Source organism: Sturnira hondurensis, unplaced genomic scaffold (assembly GCF_014824575.4).
Source record: "Sturnira hondurensis isolate 20B ecotype Veracruz unplaced genomic scaffold, ASM1482457v3 Scaffold0021632, whole genome shotgun sequence".
NCBI lineage: Eukaryota > Metazoa > Chordata > Mammalia > Chiroptera > Phyllostomidae > Sturnira > Sturnira hondurensis.
This window is the reverse complement of record NW_028094263.1, coordinates 1319257-1340898: the sequence shown is the minus strand read 5'-3', so window position 1 is coordinate 1340898 and position 21642 is coordinate 1319257. Positions and strand designations below refer to the sequence as shown.

General features: G+C 43.7%; 2 protein-coding genes across 3 annotated transcripts; one reads left to right on the top strand and one right to left on the bottom strand.

Annotated features, from left to right (window-relative positions):
- Positions 1-3947: 3947 nt before the first annotated feature.
- LOC118978122 (keratin-associated protein 4-3-like) lies at positions 3948-4477 on the top strand. Of its 2 annotated transcripts, XM_037033406.1 has the most exons (2): positions 3948-4326; positions 4387-4477. In XM_037033406.1, the coding sequence occupies exons 1-2, from the start codon at positions 3992-3994 to the stop codon at positions 4475-4477; spliced, it is 426 nt and encodes a 141-aa protein (XP_036889301.1). In that variant the 5' UTR covers positions 3948-3991. The 2 variants fall into 2 exon arrangements, with proteins under 2 accessions (XP_036889301.1, XP_036889300.1); XM_037033405.1 differs by having other exon boundaries at positions 3948-4477.
- Positions 4478-20310: 15833 nt separating this feature from the next.
- Positions 20311-21381, bottom strand: KRTAP29-1 (keratin associated like protein 29-1). The gene has a single exon (XM_037033149.1). It carries the CDS (start codon positions 21379-21381, stop codon positions 20311-20313), a length of 1071 nt encoding a protein of 356 aa, XP_036889044.1.
- Positions 21382-21642: the final 261 nt, after the last annotated feature.

Here is a 21642-nt window from a genome sequence, read left to right as displayed (position 1 = left end):
GAGTTGCATAGTTGCCGTATCCATTTATAATCCCACCAACAGTGTTAGGGTTCCCTTTTCTCCAGCACTTTTCGGTCTTCTTTCTTGGATGATTCTCATTGTAACAGGTGTGAGGTGATGGCCGTTTTGTTTTGGATTTCCCTGACGACTAGTGATGTTGAGCACCTTTCCATCTACTTATTGGCCACCTATATGCCTTCTTTGCCAAATGACTATTCAGACCCTCTGCCCAGTATTTATTCAAACTGTTTGTTTGTTTGTTTGCTTTGCTGTTGAGTTGTGTAAGTTCTTAATATATTTTGGAAATTAATCCCTTATCAACTACACAATTTGCAAAGACTTGCTCTCATCCAGACATTTGCCTTTTTTATTTTGTCAATGCTTTCCTTTGCTGCATAGAAGCTTTCTAATTTGATACAGTTTTACTTGTTTTGTGAAACAAGTGAAAGAAGATTTCAGCTTTGTTTTGAGTCAACTCCAAAAAATCATTGCCAACATCTATGTGAATGAGCTTACTGCCTATGTTTTTTCTAGAAATTTTATAGTTTCAGAGCTTATATAAATATTTAATCCATTTTAAGTTAATTTTTGTGTATGGTATAAGGTAGTGAGTGGCCCATTCTTATTCTTTTTTTTTTTCCCAAGATTTTTTATTTATTTATTTATTTATTTATCTTTAGAGGGGAAGGAGAGAGGGAGAGAAACATCAATGTATGGTTGCCTTTTGTGCGTCCCCTGCTGGTAGTTAGCCTGCAAAGAACCGGCCTGCAACCCAGGTATGTGCCCTGACTGGGAATCGAACCGTGATCGTCTGGTTCGCAGTCCCGCGCTCAATCCACTGAGCTACGCCAGCCAGGGCCCATTTTTATTCTTTTGCATGTAACTGCATTATTTTCCCAGTGCCATTTATTGAAGTGACTTTTTCCCCTATAGTGTATCATAGATTAATTGACCATATATGTGTGGATTTATTCCTGGGCTCTCTATTCTCTTCTGTTGATCTATGTGTCTGTTTTTGTGCCAATGCCATATTGTTTGATTACTATAGCTTTGTTATATAGTTTGAAATCAGGGTGCATGATGCCTCCAGCTTTGCTCTTCTTTCTCAAGATTGCTTTTGCTATTTGGGGTTTCTTGGCATTCCATATAAATTTTAGGGTTTTTTTCTATTTCTGTAAAAGAATGCCATTGGAATTTTCATAGGGATTAAATTGAATCTGTAGATTNTTTGTTTGTTTTGCTGTTGAGTTGTGTAAGTTCTTAATATATTTTGGAAATTAATCCCTTATCAACTACACAATTTGCAAAGACTTGCTCTCATCCAGACATTTGCCTTTTTTATTTTGTCAATGCTTTCCTTTGTTGCATAGACGCTTTCTAATTTGATACAGTTTTACTTGTTTTGTGAAACAAGTGAAAGAAGATTTCAGCTTTGTTTTGCGTCAACTCCAAAAAATCATTGCCAACATCTATGTGAATGAGCTTACTGCCTATGTTTTTTCTAGAAATTTTATAGTTTCAGAGCTTATATAAATATTTAATCCATTTTGAGTTAATTTTTGTGTATGGTGTAAGGTAGTGAGTGGCCCATTCTTATTCTTTTGCATGTAACTGCATTATTTTCCCAATGCCATTTATTGAAGTGACTTTTTCCCCTATAGTGTATCATAGATTAATTGACCATATATGTGTGGGTTTATTCCTGGGCTCTCTATTCTCTTCTGTTGATCTATGTGTCTGTTTTTGTGCCAATGCTGTATTGTTTGATTACTATAGCTTTGTTATATAGTTTGAAATCAGGGTGCATGATGCCTCCAGCTTTGCTCTTCTTTCTCAAGATTGCTTTTGCTATTTGGGGTTTCTTGGCATTCCATATAAATTTTAGGGTTTTTTTCTATTTCTGTAAAAGAATGCCATTGGAATTTTCATAGGGATTAGATTGAATCTGTAGATTGCTTTAAGTAGTATGGACATTTTAACAATATTAATTGTTCTGATCCACAAGTGCAGAATATCTTTCCATTGTTCGCATTTTTAAAATGTTTTTCATATATGTCTTTTAGTTTTCAGTGTACAGATATTTTTCCTCCTTGGTTAAATTTTTTCCTGAGTGTTAATCTCTTTGATGAGATTGTCAGTGGAATTCTAATTATTTTCTAAAAGTTTTTTATTAGTGTATACAAATACAACAGATTTTTATATATTGATTTTGTATCCTACAACTTTCCTAAATTTGTTGATTGGTTCTAACAATTTTGGGTGGAGTTTTTAGATCTTTTTATATGTAATATTGTGTCATCTACAATTAGAGTCAGTTTTACTTCTTCCATTCTGATTTGATTGTCTTTATTTCTTTTTCTACCTAATTGCTATGGCTAGGACTTCCAACGCTCTATGGATTGAAAGTGGTAAGAGTGGGCATTCTTATCCTATTCTTGGTTTTAGAGAAGAAGTTTCTGTTTTTCAACATTAAATGCGGTATTAGCTCTGTACTATTATATATGGCCTTTATGTGTTGAGGTACGTTACCTCCAGACCCACTTTTGAGACTTATTAGCATACGTGGACGTCAAATTTTGTCCAATGTTCTTCCTGCATCTCTTTAGATTATAATATGATCTTTAGTCATTGGTGTTATATATCACATTAATTGATTGATTTGCAAGGTGTTGAACCCTTTTTCCTTCCCACTTGATCATGGTGTATGATCCCTTTAACGTATTGTTGAATTCTGTTTGACAATACTTTTTGAGAAATTTGCATCTAAGTTCATCGGAGGTATTGGACTCCAATTTTCTGTTATTGCAGTGTCCTTGTCTAGTTTTGATATTAGGAGAGTGCTGGCCTCATATAAAAGGTTTTGGTTATCCCCTTTTATTCTATGCTTTGAAAGAATTTGAGAAAATTTGTTAATAAATTCTTCTTGAACTGTTTGGTAGAATTCACCAATGAAGTCATCTGCTTCTGAACTTTTGTCAGTTGGGATGTTTTACTGCAACTCATTCATCTTATTAGAAATTGGTCCTTCCTGATGTTCTGTTTCCTACCGTGTTAATGTGCATCTAGCCAGGTGGGTTGTATGTTTATTTGTCTGTTTCCTGTAGCCTGTTCAATTTGATATTATATCCTTGCTCTTAGTAGTCTCTAATGATCTTTTGTTAAGTAAGTAAATCTTATGTTAATGTTCTTACCAGAAAACAAACAAAAAAAAAACCAAGGAGACAGAAAAGAATCTTTTGGAGGTGATAGATATATTTGTTACCTCAGTTATGGAAAGGGTACTGTGGAGCATGCGTAAGTCCAAACTCATCAAAATGTATACATTACCCAAGTGCATTTTTGTGTATTAAGTCACCTCAATAAGGCTGAGGGAAAAGAAGAGTCAGCAAAATGTCGCACCTGAAAGCCTAGAAAATGGTCTGTGATGCGCAACGGGGAGGGCAAAGTCCTAAGTGTCTTATTCTTATGCCAGTGATGCCCGGTTTCACATTCAAAACGTCTCCGCCCACCTGACCCACAAAGAATGAGCCACCAAACTAAAACACAGCGTTATCCTCCCAAGTCACCAAAAAGAATGTGGCTTATTAGACTTTTATTCATTATCCATGGGGAGACATGCTCTGCTGTGCAACATGAGACTAAGACACACATTGTCCAATGGCAAAAACCATGTGACAGCTCTCTTTGAGGAAGCTGAAGCAAGAGAGACAAGTAAGAGGTGATTCAGAGACAGCTTAACTGATGAATTCTAACACATCAGGAAAAGGAAGCAATGTTTTCCATCCATCTTGAAAAGGTTAACCAGGAAAACAAACTTAGCTAATTTGATAATCGCCTGTTTATTAGGACAAACAATGACAAAGACAGAGCACTGGTCTGATGACAGCAGCCCCCTAGCAGGGTATAAAAAGGGGACCTGGACAAGCAGACTCCCAAACCTTCCAAACCCACCTTCCTGAAAACTCACTCAGAACCTCCACTCTCAGACACCATGGTCAACTCCTGTTGTGGATCCGTCTGCTCTGACCAGGGCTGTGGCCAGGAGACCTGCTGCCGCCCCAGCTGCTGCCAGACCACCTGCTGTAGGACCACCTGCTGCCGCCCCAGCTGCTGTGGCTCCAGCTGCTGCAGGCCTACCTGTTGCATCTCTAGCTGCTGCCGCCCCACCTGCTGCCAGACTCCCTGCTGCCGCCCCAGCTGCTGTGTGTCCAGCTGCTGCCGCCCCTCTTGCTGTGGTTCTAGCTGCTGCAGGCCTACCTGTTGCATCTCTAGCTGCTGCCGCCCCACCTGCTGCCAGACTCCCTGCTGCCGCCCCAGCTGCTGTGTGTCCAGCTGCTGCCGCCCCTCTTGCTGTGGCTCCAGCTGCTGTGGCTCCAGCTGCTGCAGGCCCACCTGCTGCATCTCTAGCTGCTGCCGCCCCAGCTGCTGTCAGACCAGCTGCTGCCGCCCAGTCTGTTCTAGTGGTTCCTGCTGCTAATTGCCCTGACCTGTGCCCACCTGATTTTCATCAACCCATCTTCTTAATGTCATCCAACTGAAATGAGTCATCAGGGGCCAATTGAAAAACCTCAGTTCCAACTGATTCTTCTACTGACTTTGGCCTCCAAATATACTGCCCCCCTCACCACCATATTACTATCTGTCTCCTAAAAGAACACAAAGTTTGAATTTTCTCTTGAAAGCTTTCAACCAACAAGTCATCCCAATTGATTTATTCCTTTTTTGCCAGATTTGTCTTATATGGAGATGTTCCTAAGTCTTAAATAAATCTTAATTTTCCAGGCATACAAAGCAACAGCCTCGTGTTTCATGATTTCCTCTTGACTCATCATCTTTAGCTGTCCATTGTTCTGTCATTTTTCTCTGCAGAGAGCAGACTGTAGCAGGGGTGTGCAGGGTTTCTACCTCTGTGCTGGGGGCATTCTCATTCTAATTTAGGGAGATGGTTTCTTATAGCAAACACTCTGATTACTCTGCCTGCGGACTTTCTCTGGATGTGGAGCAAACCTTGGACCGGCCAGAGTCAGGAGTTAGTGCTCCTTGGCCAGTGCTCTCACCCAGGGGATGGGTGGGACAGATCAATGCTCTAGCTTCTTTCCCTTCGAATGGGGGCAAGTCATGCCAGAGTCCAGAGGGCTTCAGTGGAATAAACCCCAGCTCCCTACAGGAGTAATTCCCTCATTAAATCATTCTACATTGGCCTGTCTGTCCCTTCCCCAGATCACTACCCTACAGTGCCTTTTAGGATTATCTTCCAAATAAACTCCTAGATTTTAAGCCCCAGTTTTGTGATCTGTTCCTGAGGGCCCCCAGTCTAAGACTCAAGTGTTCCAGTCTCATTACCAGTGCCCTTGAAAACAGTTCTTAGTATATTACGAAAGGTTGCCAACTGTCAGTGTCGATTCAGATCCAGTAACCAAGAATATCCGGTAGGGGTGTTCCCATTTCCTCCGGGGAAATGGCTGTGGATTCTTTTGGGAAAGGACTGGAGAGATCACTGGTACGTGCACCTGCTATGGTCCTTAGTTTTGCAGGACTGGCCTCTCTTTCAATGGGTCAATGGGTTGTAGGTATGGAAACCGGGAGAGGAATCATGATTTCCCACTGGGATCACTGGCCTCAGCCTGTGGGTCACACATCACTTTGCCCCAGTTGTCATTTCAAAATTGCTGCCCTTCACATATTTATACCCACTTTGTTTCTTATAGTTAAATGCTTCCACCTGGCCTCTGCTATGTCAAGGATGTTATCACCCCCATTGCTCCTTGGGAGCTCAGTTCTATGACAATATCCTGTACTTTAGACAATGGACTACCATGTTGCTAAATGATGCTGCCGACCTCCTGACCCGTTCATTCCTTATTACCTTATTATATATACACTGTACCTGCTGAGTCCTCCTAGGGAGCTTATTCAGCTGGTTGGGTTTCCTGGCCTTACAACTCGATCTGTTCTAGCATATTAACTGCTATGCACCCTTTGCTCTTTTCACCCTCATCTCTGTGCTGTGTGGTACTAGATAAATCTGGGCCACTTATCTGTCATTATGTAATATTACCTCAGATTTTAGCAGCTTAAAATGATGCATGTTTACTCTCTCACGGTTTTGGTGGATCAGGAATGCAAGCATAGCTCAGCTGGGGTGTCTATTTTGTAATGATTCATAGGGCTACAACCAAGGTCTAACGTCTTAACTGGAGAAGAATCCACCTCCAGGTTCACTTACGTAGCTGTTGACAGGATTCAGTTCCTCGAGGGCCATTAGAGTGAGAGTCACAGTCCTGTGCTGGTCAGGTGTTGGCAGCACAGATGTCTCTCTCCCAGGCAGCTTCCTGCTTCATCAGAACCTGTGAGAGAGAGGGAAAGTTGGCTGCGAGTTGAAAAGTCCCAACCTTCTGAAACTTAACTGCTTGATGTTGCCATGTGCTGTTGGTTAGAAGCGAGCTATTGCAGGGGAGCAAGTTACATAAGACCATGAAGACCATCTAAAGGCCATCTAGAAGCTGCCTGCCACACTCTTCCAAAATATTGAGTGAAAGAATAGAAACACATCATACATATATTAAGATTCCACTTATATAAAATTCAAAAATGTGAAACTAAACTATGTTGTTTTAAATGAATACCTGGGTGATAGAATTATAGAGAAAACTGCCCTGGTTGGTGTAGCTCAGTGGATTGAATGCTGGCCTGTGAACCAAAGGGTCACCAGTTTGATTCTCAGTCTAGCGCACATGCCTGGGTGCAGGCCAGGTCTCTTGTGGGGGACACTCAAGAAGCAACCACACATCAATGTTTCCTCCCTGTCTTTCTCTCTCCCTTCCTCTCTCTCTAAAAATGAATAAGTAAAATATTTTTTAAAACTTATTAAAAAATCAGTGAAAAGGTTACTTTACAAATCAGGACGGTGATTATCTGTAGGGAGGAAGAAGAGAGATGTGGTCGAGAGAAGACACATTGAGGGCCCTGGTGGAGAGAGCGGTGCCCTGTTTGTTGACTTGGGTGTTGGGATACATAGATGTTTGCTTCATAAGTATTTATATTATATTATGCATGTATATTTTGTATGCTTTCAGTATACAGTAGTCTTCCCTCCAATCTGAGATTTTGTTTCCTGGAGTTCTAGTTACCCATAATCAACTGTGGTCCAAAAATAGTAAAGGGTAAATTCCAGAACACAATTTATAAGTTCTAAATTGCACACCATTCTGAGTAGCAGGATGAAACTTCATGCTGTCCTGTTCCATCCTACCTGGGTGGTGAGTCATCCCTTTGTCCAGCATATCTGCACTCTGTCCCCCACCCACCCATGAGTCATTTAGTAGCTGCCTCGGTTGTCAGATCAACTGTCTTGCTATTGCAATGCTTGTGTTCAAGTTGCCTGTATTTATTTAAATAAGGGCCCGAAAGTTCAAGGGCAATGATGCTGGCAATTCTGATATGCCTGAGAGAAGCAGCAATGCTTCCTTTAAGTAAAAGTTCTTAATTAAAAAAAAATGTATGCTGAGGTTGCTAAGTTCTACACTAAAATAGATATTATATTCATGAAAGGCTGAAAGAAAAAGGAAAAAAATTTTTCCAGGAAAAAGAAATTAGTGCTAGTTTGTTGTGGGAAGTACCTTGGGATATTTTGGTGACCTTAAGAAGAGTGAAATTTATCCAAAGCTATAGGTATTGTAGGCAAAGCTGACTGAACGTGTCTGCTTTGGCTTATTAGCCTCAAGAGGCTATTAAAAGTTCAGTCTGAAGATTCCATATGAAGAGTAGCAAAAGCCTACTCAAAACCACAAGATACCACCTCACACCTTTAGAATGGCTATTATCGACAAGTAATGGCAAGTTTTGGAGAGCATGCAGAAAAAAGGAACCCTCAAACACTGGTAGTGGAAATGTAAACTGGAACAGCCACTAGGAAAGCAGTATGCAGGTTACTCAAAAAAGAATTAGGAATAGAGTTGCCATATGACTCAGCAATCCTTCTTCTTGGTGTCTCCCCCCCCCAAAAAAATGATAACATTTATGCATAAAGATATGTGTACCACTATGTTCGGTGAACATTATTCATGGTGGCCAGACATGGAAATAACCAAAGTGTTCTTCAATAGGTGATTGGATAAAGATGTCGTACACATAAGCAATGAATCCTACTCAGCCATGAGAAAAGATGAAATACTGCCATTTGTGACAGCATGGATGGATCTTGAGAATATCATGCTAAGTAAAATAAGTCAGATGGAAAAAGTCAAGAACCATATAATTTTACTCATGTGGGATATAAAATGGAAAAAGTCAAGAACCATATAATTTTACTCATGTGGGATATAAAATGGAAAGTAACACATGAACAAATAAGACAGAAAAACAAAAACTCATAGATACACACAACAGTGTGGAGGTTACAAGAGGGAAGGGGATTGAGAAAAGGAAGTAAAGGGTAAAGGAGGTCAGATATATGGTGATGGAAGGAGGCTTGCCTTTGGGTGTAAAACACATACGCAACATATAGATGACATATTACTAAATTACCTATATAATTTTATACACCAAAGTCACCAGTCAAGATTTTCTTTTTTGAAAAAAAAAGGATTCGATCGACTTAGCTTTTGGATTGCAGAACGTCCTGGGGAAGTTTCCAAGGCAGGAGTGTCAAGGAGCAGAATCTGCCACTCCAAGTCTGCCACTCTGTCTCTTGGGAAAGTGGAATATTTTAGCTGGTTATTTTTAAGATACAGCAGAGAAGGAGCTCTGGAAACCAAGTGGAAGTTACCCTTTTGTACAAGATATTTACATGTATAAGAAAAGTCCGCATCTGTAAGGGCGTCTCCCACACTGTCCCAGGGGGAGGGCATGACTCAGTCTCTAGAAAGTCTTATCAATGGAGAAGGCCAGCACGTACCTCTGTGTAACAACTTCATCCGTGTTTGCTCTCCTTTTCCTGGCAACCTCCCATAACTAACTCCCCACCTGCAATGTCTTCTCTTGTCTTTAGCTAACAATGGCATCTAAGGTGAAGGTATATGCCATCTTGGGGGCGTGACTTAGTTCCTGAGTCTCTCCCATGTGTACAGGAGGTATTCATGTTGTTCAACTGTTGCTAGCGTTTTCCCTGTTCATCAGTTTTTGTCCATTTAAGTCTTAGACCAGCAAAAAGAACCTAGAAGGGTAAAGGAGAAATTTTTCCTCCCCAACACAAAGTTGGGCTCAGGCATGGATTCACTTTGTCACTTCAAACATGTCAATATCATGCCCATCACACCAGGAATGATCCCAAATCAATCACAGTTGTAGCAACAACACTAAGAAATGAAAGCGTACTGAGCCTAATGGGCCAGCAGAAGCTCTGGGAGTGTAGCAGGTGACCAGGTTATGAACAAAGCAGGAACGATGCTGACAATGCGACCATCTTCCTTATATCTGAAAAAGTTTCTATGAAGTATTCTCAATTAAGAAACACGTTAAACAATTATTGTCTACATATTGATAACATTAAATGAATAACTTCCTTTTCTATAATTCCCAGTGACTATGGAAAACAACATAAACAACAACGAGGAAAGTCCCACTCATTGGTCCAAACTGGAGGGGATAGGGGTAGAGGAAGGGGGTCCAGTGTATAAAAGCCCCAGAAACAGGGAGTCATCAGAATCTGAAAAACTCACCTCTGAGCAGAAACCCACCCACCACCCCTGAAACCATGTGTTGCTCTCCTTGCTGCCAGCCCACCTGCTGTGGGTCCAGCTGTGGTGGGTCTGGTTGCTGTTGCCAGCCCTGCTGCCGCCCAACCTGCTGTCAGACCACCTGCTGCAGGACCACCTGCTGCCAGCCCTGCTGCCGCCCTTGCTGCGTGTCCAGCTGCTGCCAGCCCTGCTGCCGCCCTTGCTGCTGCTGATTGCCTCTCCAAAGAACCACCATCTTCACAACCCACCTGTTAACTGACTCGTCATTTTGGAAACACTTACTACCTAGACTTTGCTGACAGCTAGCATGTTCTACCATAATTTTTATTCTTATTTGCCTCATGAAAACTCTGAGGCAGCTTCATGTAATGTAGAGGGCTTCTCCTGGTCCTCTTCCTCCAGTGTGTGTGGACCATGGGCCAGCTCCGTGAGTCCTTCACACGCTGTTATGGTCTCTGCTTTGATTTTGCATTAGGATCTTCAGCCTCTCCCTCTATGTACCTTAGAAAAAAAATTCTTATAACTGTGCCTTAGGTTTTCTACAACTTTTGAAAATTGTCACGGTCATGTTTTCTTTATCAGTGTACTCATGGTTCTTGTAATCCTGCTTTCTTAATTTCATGGACACTTACAGTTGGCTCCCTAGATGCAGGGAGTCTTACCTATAATTCTTAATAAATTCTGTACCATTGTGCATTCCATATTGTGTTTTGTTTTAATGTCTACCCCTCAAAATGTAAGGATGATACACATGTTGCATATCACACGCATTATCCACTCTGAGCCGCTTTAGTCCCCCACAAATAATTATCTCCATTCTTCACGTTGGCACATTTCACAGGGTGCAGTTATACAGCTGATATGGGCAGACTCAGACTCAGAACCTGGACTGTATCTTATACCTCTGCTCACTGGCACTGAAGTTTCTATTTCAAGACAAATTAGGAAAGAAATCTTGGGCCTGAGCCCCAGCAAGTTGTTCGCTTGAGTGTCTTTAACCATGGAGGTAATATTCTCTTGTATGTACATGCAGATAACACCTATTTACAAAGTTCTTTCCAAATCGGTGTCCCACACCTCAGCTACATGTTAGCACAGCAAAGACTGCATTTTAGAGCCTACTGTGTGCAGGATCCTTTCCTGTCTCTGGTACTGTCCACCCACTCGGGCTCTCAAGGGCATCCGATACTGGGAAGCATCCAGTGCATCCTCCCGAGGAAGGAATCACCTAAAGAGACTTGTTCTGTGCCCTCATGCAAATCCCACTGTGGTGTGGCCTCCTTCTCCTGAGCACCTACTGACTAGAGTAGAAGTGAGTAAGTCATTTTCTGCAGAACGCTGTATGTTTCCCAGCTATGAGGCAGTTTCCCATTCTGATGAAAACATTAAGAGAATGCAGTAAGAACAAAGTTGGGAAGTGAGAAACTATGCAGTGGGCACGTGTGACTAAATACCTCAACCCTCTAAGGAAACAGAGCCCTCTCCTGTGTTTCCTCAGTCAACCAGGAAGCATTTGAGAGAAAGAAAAAGTTGTGTTCCAGGGGCATGGGAAGAAGATGAGAAAAAAGAAAAGTGGAAGAGGCTGTGTTTTCCTAGTGGCCATGATGGACAGAAGGCTGGTGCTTTGGTCCCAAATGAGCAACGCTGCCTGGACCTTCATGGAGGTTAGGCTGATACAGGTTGGAGCCTGGGTCACCTCCTCAGGAACAGTAATGGGGCCTCTGATGCACCAGCCAGGCTGGCATCTGGGACACATGCAAAGTTCTGAGGCTGTGTATCTGGGAGGCTGTGAAGAGACTGCCAAGGCCAGACTTGCTGATTGCTCTTCCTTGGTGGCTGTTTGGGTGATTGGCGTGAGAAACTAACATGTTCTGGGGGACCCACCATTTGCTGGATATACAGTAAGTGCCTTATCTACATACCTTTGATTGTTGAAGACATTTTCAAAGGAGGTATAAATGTTCCATGTTAGAGGTGAGGAAATTGAAAGTGAGGAGGTAAAGCAATGTCAGAGTTCAGTTTCCCCCAGATGTGACTCTGCAGAGAGATGTAAGGGGATGTAGTTTATTTGTGAAGGGCAGGTCTCACTGGTTGGGGAGTGTGGACGTGACACAGGAAGGAGNCCAGGCTGGCATCTGGGACACATGCAAAGTTCTGAGGCTGTGTATCTGGGAGGCTGTGAAGAGACTGCCAAGGCCAGACTTGCTGATTGCTGTTCCTTGGTGGCTATTTGGGTGATTGGCGTGAGAAACTAACATGTTCTGGGGGACCCACCATTTGCTGGATATACAGTAAGTGCCTTATCTACATACCTTTGATTGTTGAAGAAATTTTCAGAGGAGGTATAAATGTTCCATGTTAGAGGTGAGGAAATTGAAAGTGAGGAGGTAAAGCAATGTCAGAGTTCGGTTTCCCCCAGATGTGACTCTGCAGAGAGGTGTAAGTGGATGTAGTTTATTTGTGAAGGGCAGGTCTCACTGGCTGGGGAGTGTGGACGTGACACAGGAAGGAGCACTGTGTGACCAGCCAGAATCACAGTGGCAACTGAAGTGTAGACCTAGGAGAAAACACCAGAAATGCTATAAAGCACACACTTCAGGATTATCCCAACTGAGTCATGAGGGAGCTGACTCTGTGGAAACCAACTCTCCAGAAGCACCTGCTGAGTGTTTTTTTCAGTGTCACACACACAAAGTGCATGTATTTCAGTGACTGAAAAAAAAACCCCAAGTGTTAGACACAGAGATACAAACCTGACTGATAAAAACTTGCACTAATTTCCAAATGCACTAAGATCCAAAATATATGGGCAGTGTATTCAAAACCTCACCTACAATCTGTGATTTTCTCCACTCCAATGCAATATTGGGTTCTTCAGTGTGGTGGATACCCATGGTCTCTAGAAGGAGAGGAGTGAGGATGAAGAAAAGGTGGTAGAGGAGGAGGAGAAGAGGAGAAGGAAGAAGGAGGAAGAGGAGAAAGGGAAGAAGGAAGAGGAGGAGGGGAATGAGGAGAATAAGAAGGAGAAAGGGAAGGAGAAGGAGGAAGAAGGGGAGGCAAAGAGGGAGAGAGAAGAAGGAAGAAAAATGGAAAAAGAAGAAGAAAACAGCACAGTAAATGTCTCTTTCATCTGTCCACGTATAGTGTGGAATACTAAAAAAGGATCAGGTAAAAATATGTACTCTCGGCCATATTTTGTGTAACCCTAAATTTTCCGTCTTTTTTTTTCTCTTGACCAGATCATTATCAAAGGAATTAAGTATGGGCACAGCCCTGTGGATCGAACTAAGAGCATCATGACAATTTTACCTTTGAGCCATTCCACTGTCCCTACATGACACCACCCCGAGTTCTGCGAGATGAAGCTGAAGCACAAGTCAAACCCAAACATATCTGGCAGTCTCTGAAGGGACTGCCTAGTCAGCTCATAGCAGGGGAAGAAGAGAAGTTGAGGTGATGATATTTGTTCATTGTGTTTAGATTATCAGTCTCCCCCAGTGTTCCTTGACCTTGGCACTGTTAATGGGTGGGGCCAGATAATTCTTTGCTGGCTGCCTGAAGGTGCCTGTTGCAACCATTGAGGAATGTTTAGCCACATTCTGACCTCTCTACCCACTAGATGCCAGTAGCGCCCCCTTCTGGTTGAGTCACACAGAGCTAAGGTGGGTGAGGAAAGCGGATAAAGGTACAAAATATAAGAATAAAATCCATACCACAGAAGACTTAGGTAAATATGTAGGATTAAATACTAATAAACGTGGCAGAAAAACTCATGTGGTGCAACAAAAGTGGTGTTTTAAGGATAATTTATATAATTAATTTTTTAAAAGATTTTATTTATTTATCTTTAGAGAGGAAGGGAAGGAGGGAAGAAGAGAAATATCAATGTGTGGTTGCCTCTCGTGAGTCCCCTGCTGGGAACTGGCCTGCAACCCAGGCATGTGCCCTGACTGGGAATCAAACCACGGTTGTTTAGTTCACAGGCCTGCGCTCAATCCACTGAGCTACACCAGCCAGGGCTTATGTAGTTAAATCTTTATGTAAGAAGAGAACCTCAAACGTAATGAGTTAAATGCCCCATCTTAAGAAATGAAGAGAAAAGCAACAGTACTGCCCCCAGACTACACAGAAGAAAACAAACACTGAAAAGAAAAACAGAGCAGAAATCAATAAAACAGCAAATAAAGGAAAAATAGTGACTCCAACAAAGCCAAAAGGTCGGCCTTTTACAAAGTGAACAAAATAGATAAAACTCTTGGAAAATTCACCAGCTAAAATGAAACAAGACAAAAATGTAATAGTATCATGAAAGAAAATTTGGACATAAGATATGGATAAAATAGATTTAAAAATTATTTTAATTATCTGTTGCTTCATTGCCAACTATTCTCAAAAACAACAACTCTTTACTGTTTCTCACGAGTTCAGGGGCCCACTGAGCTCAGTGCTTTTGTCCCACAAGATGGTGACGGCGGGGGGGGAGGGGGGTGGAATATTCACAGCACAGACGGGACAGCACAGGATTCATCTCCAGAACCCAACGCTCTCACACCAGTACCCATGAACAACTCAACAGAAAATGGGGTAAAAGATGTGGCTAGGGATTTCATGTGGGAGGAAACACAGGCAGCCAGTAAAAAAATTTTTTTAAAATACTCAGAATCTTAAGCAACTGAGAAAAATACAAATCCAACTTCAACAAGATCGCAACTTATACCACTATATTCCAAAACCATTTAAAAGTTCGATAATATCAAGAATTTTGGGAGCATGTGAATCCCCTGAATCTCTTGCATGTTTGAGGGGGGTGGAGGGTGGTATAAATTTGTGCAGCCACTTTGGGAAACAAATTGGCATTTTCTCCTAAGTGATAGACCTGTCATGCCAATAATCCAACATGCCAATAATCTCACGCCCCCCAGCTTTGTTGACGGCCATTCTGTTAATTGTCTTGTTAAATCGTGAGGCCTCTTTGTGGAGCTGAGCCTGCTTCACCCTGATTTGTTTCTTACTTATTTTCTGAATGTCAGCGCACAGCTCCTGGCCAGCCTCCTCTATCCTGACATAAAGTCATGGCCTCAGCCTTGGAAAAGTGGTCATCCCTTTCCCCATCTAAGAATCTCTAAAAACACACCCTGGCTGGTGTGGCTCAGTGAATTGACTGCCAACCTGTGAACCAAAGGATCGCCGATTCAATTCCCAGTCAAGGCACATGCCTGGTTGCAGGCTGGGTCCCCAGTAGGGGGTGTGGAAGAGGCAACCACACAGTGACATTGATGTTTCTCTTCCTCACTTACTCCCTCCCTTCCCTTCTCTCTAAAGATAAATAAAATCTTTTTTTTTAATTTTTAAAAGAATCTTTTAAAAAATTCTTAGGACTGTTTTCTTAAGTCTCTGCAACCATTTAAAAATTTGTGACAACTAGTCAGGGCAATGCTTTCCCAATGCACTACCCTGTACAGAGCAGGGAGGTAAATGCCATGTTCAGAGGAAAAGGAATGTGGTTTCCCGGCAAAGGGCGCTGAAATAGAGGGCAGAGCTAATGGGGGGGGGGGGGGTCAAAAACGCCGTTCTGATTGTACAACTTACATGCTTCTGATGGGGGGCCTAGGATGGGTACAACCTGAAATGTGGAGAAACTGTCTGAAAGAGCTTCCCAAAGATGGAATGGACCGCCCTGAGTGCATAAACTTCTGATTACTAAGCATTCAAGCATTAGAACTGACAACCGCCTGGCAGGAAGTTTATCAGGATTCCTGCCATGCCTGTGATTCTTTGAGGTGTCTGAACATTCTGCCTTACCCCATCACTATTTACTTGATTGCTACTGACATGTTATGGTTCTCTGAAGTCCATAAGCATTCAGAGAGCTTCTGCTTTAAAACAACCATGCACATAGTCGTGATAATAGGCATTCCCTTGGAGGGGGAAGGAGCGGGGAAGGAGCAGGGAAAGGCTGTCTTCCAAAAGGCATTCAGGGTAGAATTCACAGCCTTGATTAAGACTCTGGACCTGATTTTGTTTACACACCAAAGGTGAAGCCACCTGTTGGAGCAGACTCAATGTTAGCCAAGCCCATGAAGCAAGGATGCCTGCAGATGAACTTACAGGAGAATGAACCGTAACAGGGACCCCTCAGCTACGTGTGAGCAAGGAATCAGTACCAGAAGTTAAAGGAGCAAGTCCTCTCTCTCTCTCCCCCCGCCCTCTTCTTCTTGAAACTGGAGGCCAACCAAGTCCAGGGCTAGAGCTGCCTGTAGGAATCGTGGAGGGGGGATTCCTAGGGCGGATGCAGACTGCTATTTGGGAGGGGAGCCGAAAGGGAAGTGGGCAGCTTCTTCCCAAGCTGGCTCCTCTATTCCAGTGTTTTCTCACCATTTGCATTTGAATTCCTGTGGTTTATGGCCTGGAAGGCTAGCTGTTCTCTGGTCTGGATGGAACATTCACTCTCAAATGTCCCTGGTCTGGGGAAACAAGCTCTTAAAACTCACCCATGGGTGGTGATTTTCTCAAACTGTTTGATCTTGTTTGATTTTCTTGGCTCCATTTCCCCCGTCCACTTGCCCCAGAATTTTCCTAGCTTCTTACTACCCTGTCTCACTGTCTCTGTAAAATCAATAAAAACACATCCTCGGGTGAGGATTTTTTTAAATAATTTTTTTTCTCTGTAAAATCAATAAAAACACATCCTCGGGTGAGGATTTTTTTAAATAATTTTTTTATAAAATGATTATAAACAAAGTAAGAGGCCATCAAACAGGACAGAGGTCTGTTACTTTGTGTTGATAATCTTATGTTTGTGCTTGAGATTTAGAAATCAATGCTCACTTTTATTTTTCTTCCATCTTTTAAAAGAAAAAAAAAAAACCAACCCTCTGTAAAGGGAAAGATTTAGGGCGTAATAAACGGAAGCCGGTAGTTTGCCCCAGATTTGGGTGCGGCGTTGGGGGACCAGGGCTTTCCATTTGTTTATTCATATATTGTTTTTCCCCTTCAAGCCTGAGTTATAATATAATCAAAAATGGAGATTGTGATGTTTCCTTCTGAAAACTTGCAACAGTGTGAGGGGCAGAGGGGCAGATAGAGAGACGGGAGGTTTTAATTTCTTTTGATCTGATTAAGGAGATCACACCTTGTTTCACAATAGCATTAAGAATTTTAATGTGAAGTAAAGTCCTCACTGTGGTACTGCTAATATATATAGATAGGTATAGGTTAGGTATAGGTATAGGTATAGGTACAGGTATAGGTATAGGTATAGGTATAGATGATGTGTGTATGATGTGTTTGCATCCACCCCTCACCCAGCTCATGCTCCATGAACTGTCACCAGGACTATATTTGTCAAGGAAAATCCAGGTTTGTAAGAGGGGTCTGTTCTTAGTTCTTGCTGAGACCTGGGCCTCAGAGGAGGTCTGAGATCTCCATGTCGATGGAGCACCAAGAATGTGAAGGTTGCTCTGGCTGTTGTAACTCAGTGGATTGAGCGCAGGCCTGTGAACTAAAGGATTGCGGTTCGATTCCCAGTCAGGGCACATGCCTGGGTTGCAGGTCAGTTTCCAGCAGGGGACACATGAGAGGCAACTATACATTGCTATTTTCTCCCTCTCTCCTTCCCTTCCCCACTAAAGATAAATAAATTTTTTAAAAATCTTTAAGAATGTGAAGGTTATGCTAGGAAGACTCTTATTTGGTGTCTGTCTTTTTGGACAATGGGGAATAACCAAACTGGAAAAATGACCAAACATTTATGAAGACAAATATATTTAACAATCATCTATATTCTCTAAGCATATTTATGTCACTTTATGCTGTGCATGTCATATCCAGAGCACTTAGAGAGCAGAAGTGACACCCACAGTACCACTGAGGAATCTTAGACAATGAGAGATGCCAGAATGTTCAGACAAGCAAAGGCCATTCCATTTTCAAGTTTCTGCCCATTGTCCACCTTTAAGATTAATCTCACCTCAGGTAAAAAAAGTTCTAGAATGGATTGTTCAAAAGCCCCTTTGTGAGCTGCTAGAAAAAGAACACAGAACCACTTAGACCAAGTCACAGCAAATAATTTAATTTTTTATTGTTGCTAGATTAGTTGATCAATGAAATTTAGTAGAAAATGAATCTGGACTTCAGCAAGGCAATTTGAAAAGGACTCTCATACTACCTTATGAAGAGAGCATAGACATTTAGGCTGAATACCGTGACAATTGCCAAAACATGTCTCACTTCCAATGACGACATCTCACTTTACCCAATAATAGTAAGTCCTTGACCCAAAATTCAAGCTGAGACCCTGGATGAGAGATGTACTAGCAGGACAGTTAGCTAAAGACCCAAAGCAGGTGTAAGAACATGTCGATTCAGGGTGGTGGGGTCTGTCATATTTTTCTCAAGACTCCCCTGTGTTTCCAAAACCGCTCCCTGCCCAGGACAGATGTGTAAATCAAGATTTGACTGTGAGCACGTTCAGACTCGGCAGCACCTGGTTTATAATGGGAGGTTCAGAGGCTTTATCGGCAAGTTCCAGCAAACCCAAAAGCAACTCATAAAGGCTCTGTTATTTAAACTGGTGCCAAGCATAAGAAAGATACAAGGCTTCCCAACACGTCTCTTACACCTGATGTGTTTAAAGTGTGTGGCTTGTGTGTTGGCACATGGCCAGTGGACAACGTTTGCCAGTACAACAGAGAGATCCCTAACGGGAACAATGAAAAGAAAAAGATAGACTTAGATGGGCCAAAAAAACCTAGCGCAAAGTATCTCGAGAATCCTAGAGATGAAGAATTAGAGAATTAAGAAGTAAATACTCCTTCAGCTTATAACATAAGGAACGATGTTGGAAAGTGTGTGCAGGTCCGAGGTAAGATGCGTCCCGGTTCCTAGAGCCTCATCCTCCCTCAAGCTTTTCTGAAATCTCCACGGAAGACGTGGGAGGAAGACTTTAAACAGGGCGCCCATGAGAGTGTCACTCCCAGAAGACATTCCATCCACGGGGATCCTTTTGAGATACCACGGTCCCTCCCTCCCTGTCTTCCTCTTTTAAATTCTATTTTTGGACTTCAGACTTCAGTTGCAAATAATTGAGTCAATTATATTCCTTAGGTGGCACGTTACCATTTTTAGTCCTTGCAGGGACTCTCTCTTGTTTTTTTTCTTTATGTACTTATATATTAATTAATTTGGTTTCTGTTCTCCTTATGCACCACGCTCTCCCAAGAGGCAGAGCGCGGTGCATAATTCTGTGTGATGCACATTCGCTGGCGAACAGCTGTCAGCCTTCATGCCCATCACCGGCTCTCCTGGGTCTCCAGCTCGCAGGCCCGCACCACAGATCCCAGATCTGGATGTGCCAGCCTCCATAATCCCGTGAGCCATTCCTTTTAATCAATGAATATTGAAATATTGAAAATACAGGCATTCTTTTCCCTCTGGAGAAGCAGGCGAATACAATACCCCATGGAAGGAACCGACCCTCAGTGCCTCCCCTCTCTCCCAGTGCTGGACCACAGACTTTCTTGAAAGCCTATGTCGTCACCGAAATGCCGCGGTGCACACCCCACTATGGACCTGCGTGAGAACTCTGGGTTTCGGGCCTGCATCACGTTGCAGACCCAGGGCCCCTGGTTCACGGGGAGGCCAGAGCCCCTTGAGGGAGGGGTCTGTCTGCACTGTTGCTACAGGTGCCCACTGTGAATCCTAATCTAAGTTTTCCCACCCCAAAACCAACCCAACCATTTTAAAAGGGTTTAGATTTGATAGTTACACATTAGAAATATAAAACTTGACCAGGCGTTTCCTTAGACTAATTGTTTTTTAAAACTGTTCCGTAAACTGTCAGAAATGTAGCGAACAACTGCCAAAAGCTTCTTAAAAGTTTTTTATTTTGTTTAAATTGGCCATGAGGTGAATTGATTATTTACACCAGTTTTAAGTGAATTGACTCTTAGCTGTTTTCAGTGGCTGAAACCGTGTGTTTATTTTAATCTGTGGTGTCCCTGGACCACGTCTGACCTTGGCTTCCCAAACCTCTTCACTGTGAGGAAACTGAGGCCACTCAGCTCTAAGGAGCTCTTGGTGGTGTAAAGGTTGGAGGCCAGGGGACCATTGTCCTTACTCCCTTCATGCCTGACCACCTCCAATCCCAGGCACCAGCTGCCCTTGCAGACCAAACGCAGATACACTGAGTCAGAGGGCCCGAGGTCACCGTGGTCAAACGTGACCTGTGGAAATCTATGAAGGGGAGCGTTGAGAGGAAGGAAAGCACTCTGAGAGTCTTATTCATTTTGTTTAACCATTTTAATTAGCGGCTAGCAGCAAAGGAGTCTTTTTCAAGACAGGGCAGCATCGAAAGAAAAACTGGAAAGAAGGTTTTGCATAAGTGAAATGCGTTGACATCAGGAAACGCAAGCTACAGCGTGGACCGCGCGTGCTGAAAGGCTCTCCCCGGTTTAGAAGGGTCTCTTCGTGGCTGGACGCGTCCCCTCTCCTGTACCTGGAGAGAACGTGGGGCTAGACTGGGAGTAACGTCAGCGAGCAGGCAGCACTGGGCTTGGCCAGAGGCGGGCCCTGTGGGAAGGCTGTGCGCTTGCAGACGGCCACAGGCCTCAGCGGAGGTGGGAAGAGCGCTCCGTCAGCCCAGGGGTGCCTTACCGAAGCCGGACTCACGGCCGCGTTGGCAGGACGTGGGCAAGCAGGTGCTGGCTTTGCGGAGATGCAGAGGGGTTGGTTGGAAACGAGGGGAACCCCCACTGGACGATTTGCCTAAACCTGTCACGCAGCAGGCTGGTTGGCAGGAAGGGGGTTTGTAGCCAATTTGGCTGCAGAACGTGGGTCCACCACAAGCTGGTTGTGCGGAAGGCATGGTGCCACAGGAAACTGGTTTGCAAGAGCTCTTTACGGAACAGGGGGCCTGGCAGTTAGCCCCTGGCTGGCAGACGAAGAATACGGAAGGAGCTGGTTGGCAGCACAGGGACTGACAAGGGGAGGTGGCACAGCAAGAATTGCGAGAATCGAACACACAAGTCGACGGCTGGCAGGGAACAGACATGCAGGGAACTGATTGGCTAGTCTTGAAAATGTAGCAGATAGGCTGGTAATAAATCGATTTGCAGGGCTGATCTTCACCACTAATGGGGTGACATGAACCTACTTGGAAGCCAGTTGGTTGGCATGGACTAGATGCACAGACGGTTGGTGGGCAAGATGTTTCAGGACAGGAAGTCCCCTCAGAAGAGGACGGCTGGCAGGCCCTCGGGTCACAGCAAACTGATTGGCCGCAAGCTGCCCGATGCAATGTGGACACGAGGACAGGCTGCCAGCAGGAGCTTGGCTGACTGGAGCTGACTTCACAGCACTTTTCCTGACCACCAGCGGGTTCCGAGCAGGAGGGCTGGCATGAGCTAACCAGGCAAGGAGGCTGACCAGTGCCAGGTTCATCGCAGGCTGTGTAGGAGCAAATGGGTTGGCAAACAAAACCCACACAAGACATTTCCGGGAGGCAGGCGGGCTGGCAAGGAGCAGGTTCACAGCCACCTGGGGCACTGCCGGATGGCTGATAGTCTTCTTGGCGTGTGACCAGTTGCCATGTTCTGCTCCGGCAGGAACTAGGCAGACAGATTTCATTTTGGAAGTTGGGGCACATGGAGATGGTGGGCACAGCTGGAGTGGCCGTGGTGATTCTGGGACTGCAGCTGCCGGCCATGGTGTTGCAAACTCAGGACACCTGAGTTTGAAAGACGTCTGACACACAGGGGCTTTTATACTCCTGTGCCAGGGGTGTGTGCCTCAACACGGAGCATCTTTCCTTGTTATTGTTTCTACTGGTCTGCGCACAAACACCTGATTAGCAGGCTTCAGGAGCCTGGGAGATGGTGTCCCTGCTATTTAAATGGGTCTGTTGAGTGGGGAGTTTTCTCAGCTACGTTTGGATCCCTTCACACTGCCCCTGCCCTGACATGAGCTG

What these genes read in the sequence shown, in the direction of transcription:
- KRTAP29-1 (XM_037033149.1), bottom strand. Translation starts at nt 21,381, where the DNA reads ATGGCCGGCAGCTGCAGTCCCAGAATCACCACGGCCACTCCAGCTGTG.
- LOC118978122 (XM_037033405.1), top strand. Translation starts at nt 3,992, where the DNA reads ATGGTCAACTCCTGTTGTGGATCCGTCTGCTCTGACCAGGGCTGTGGC.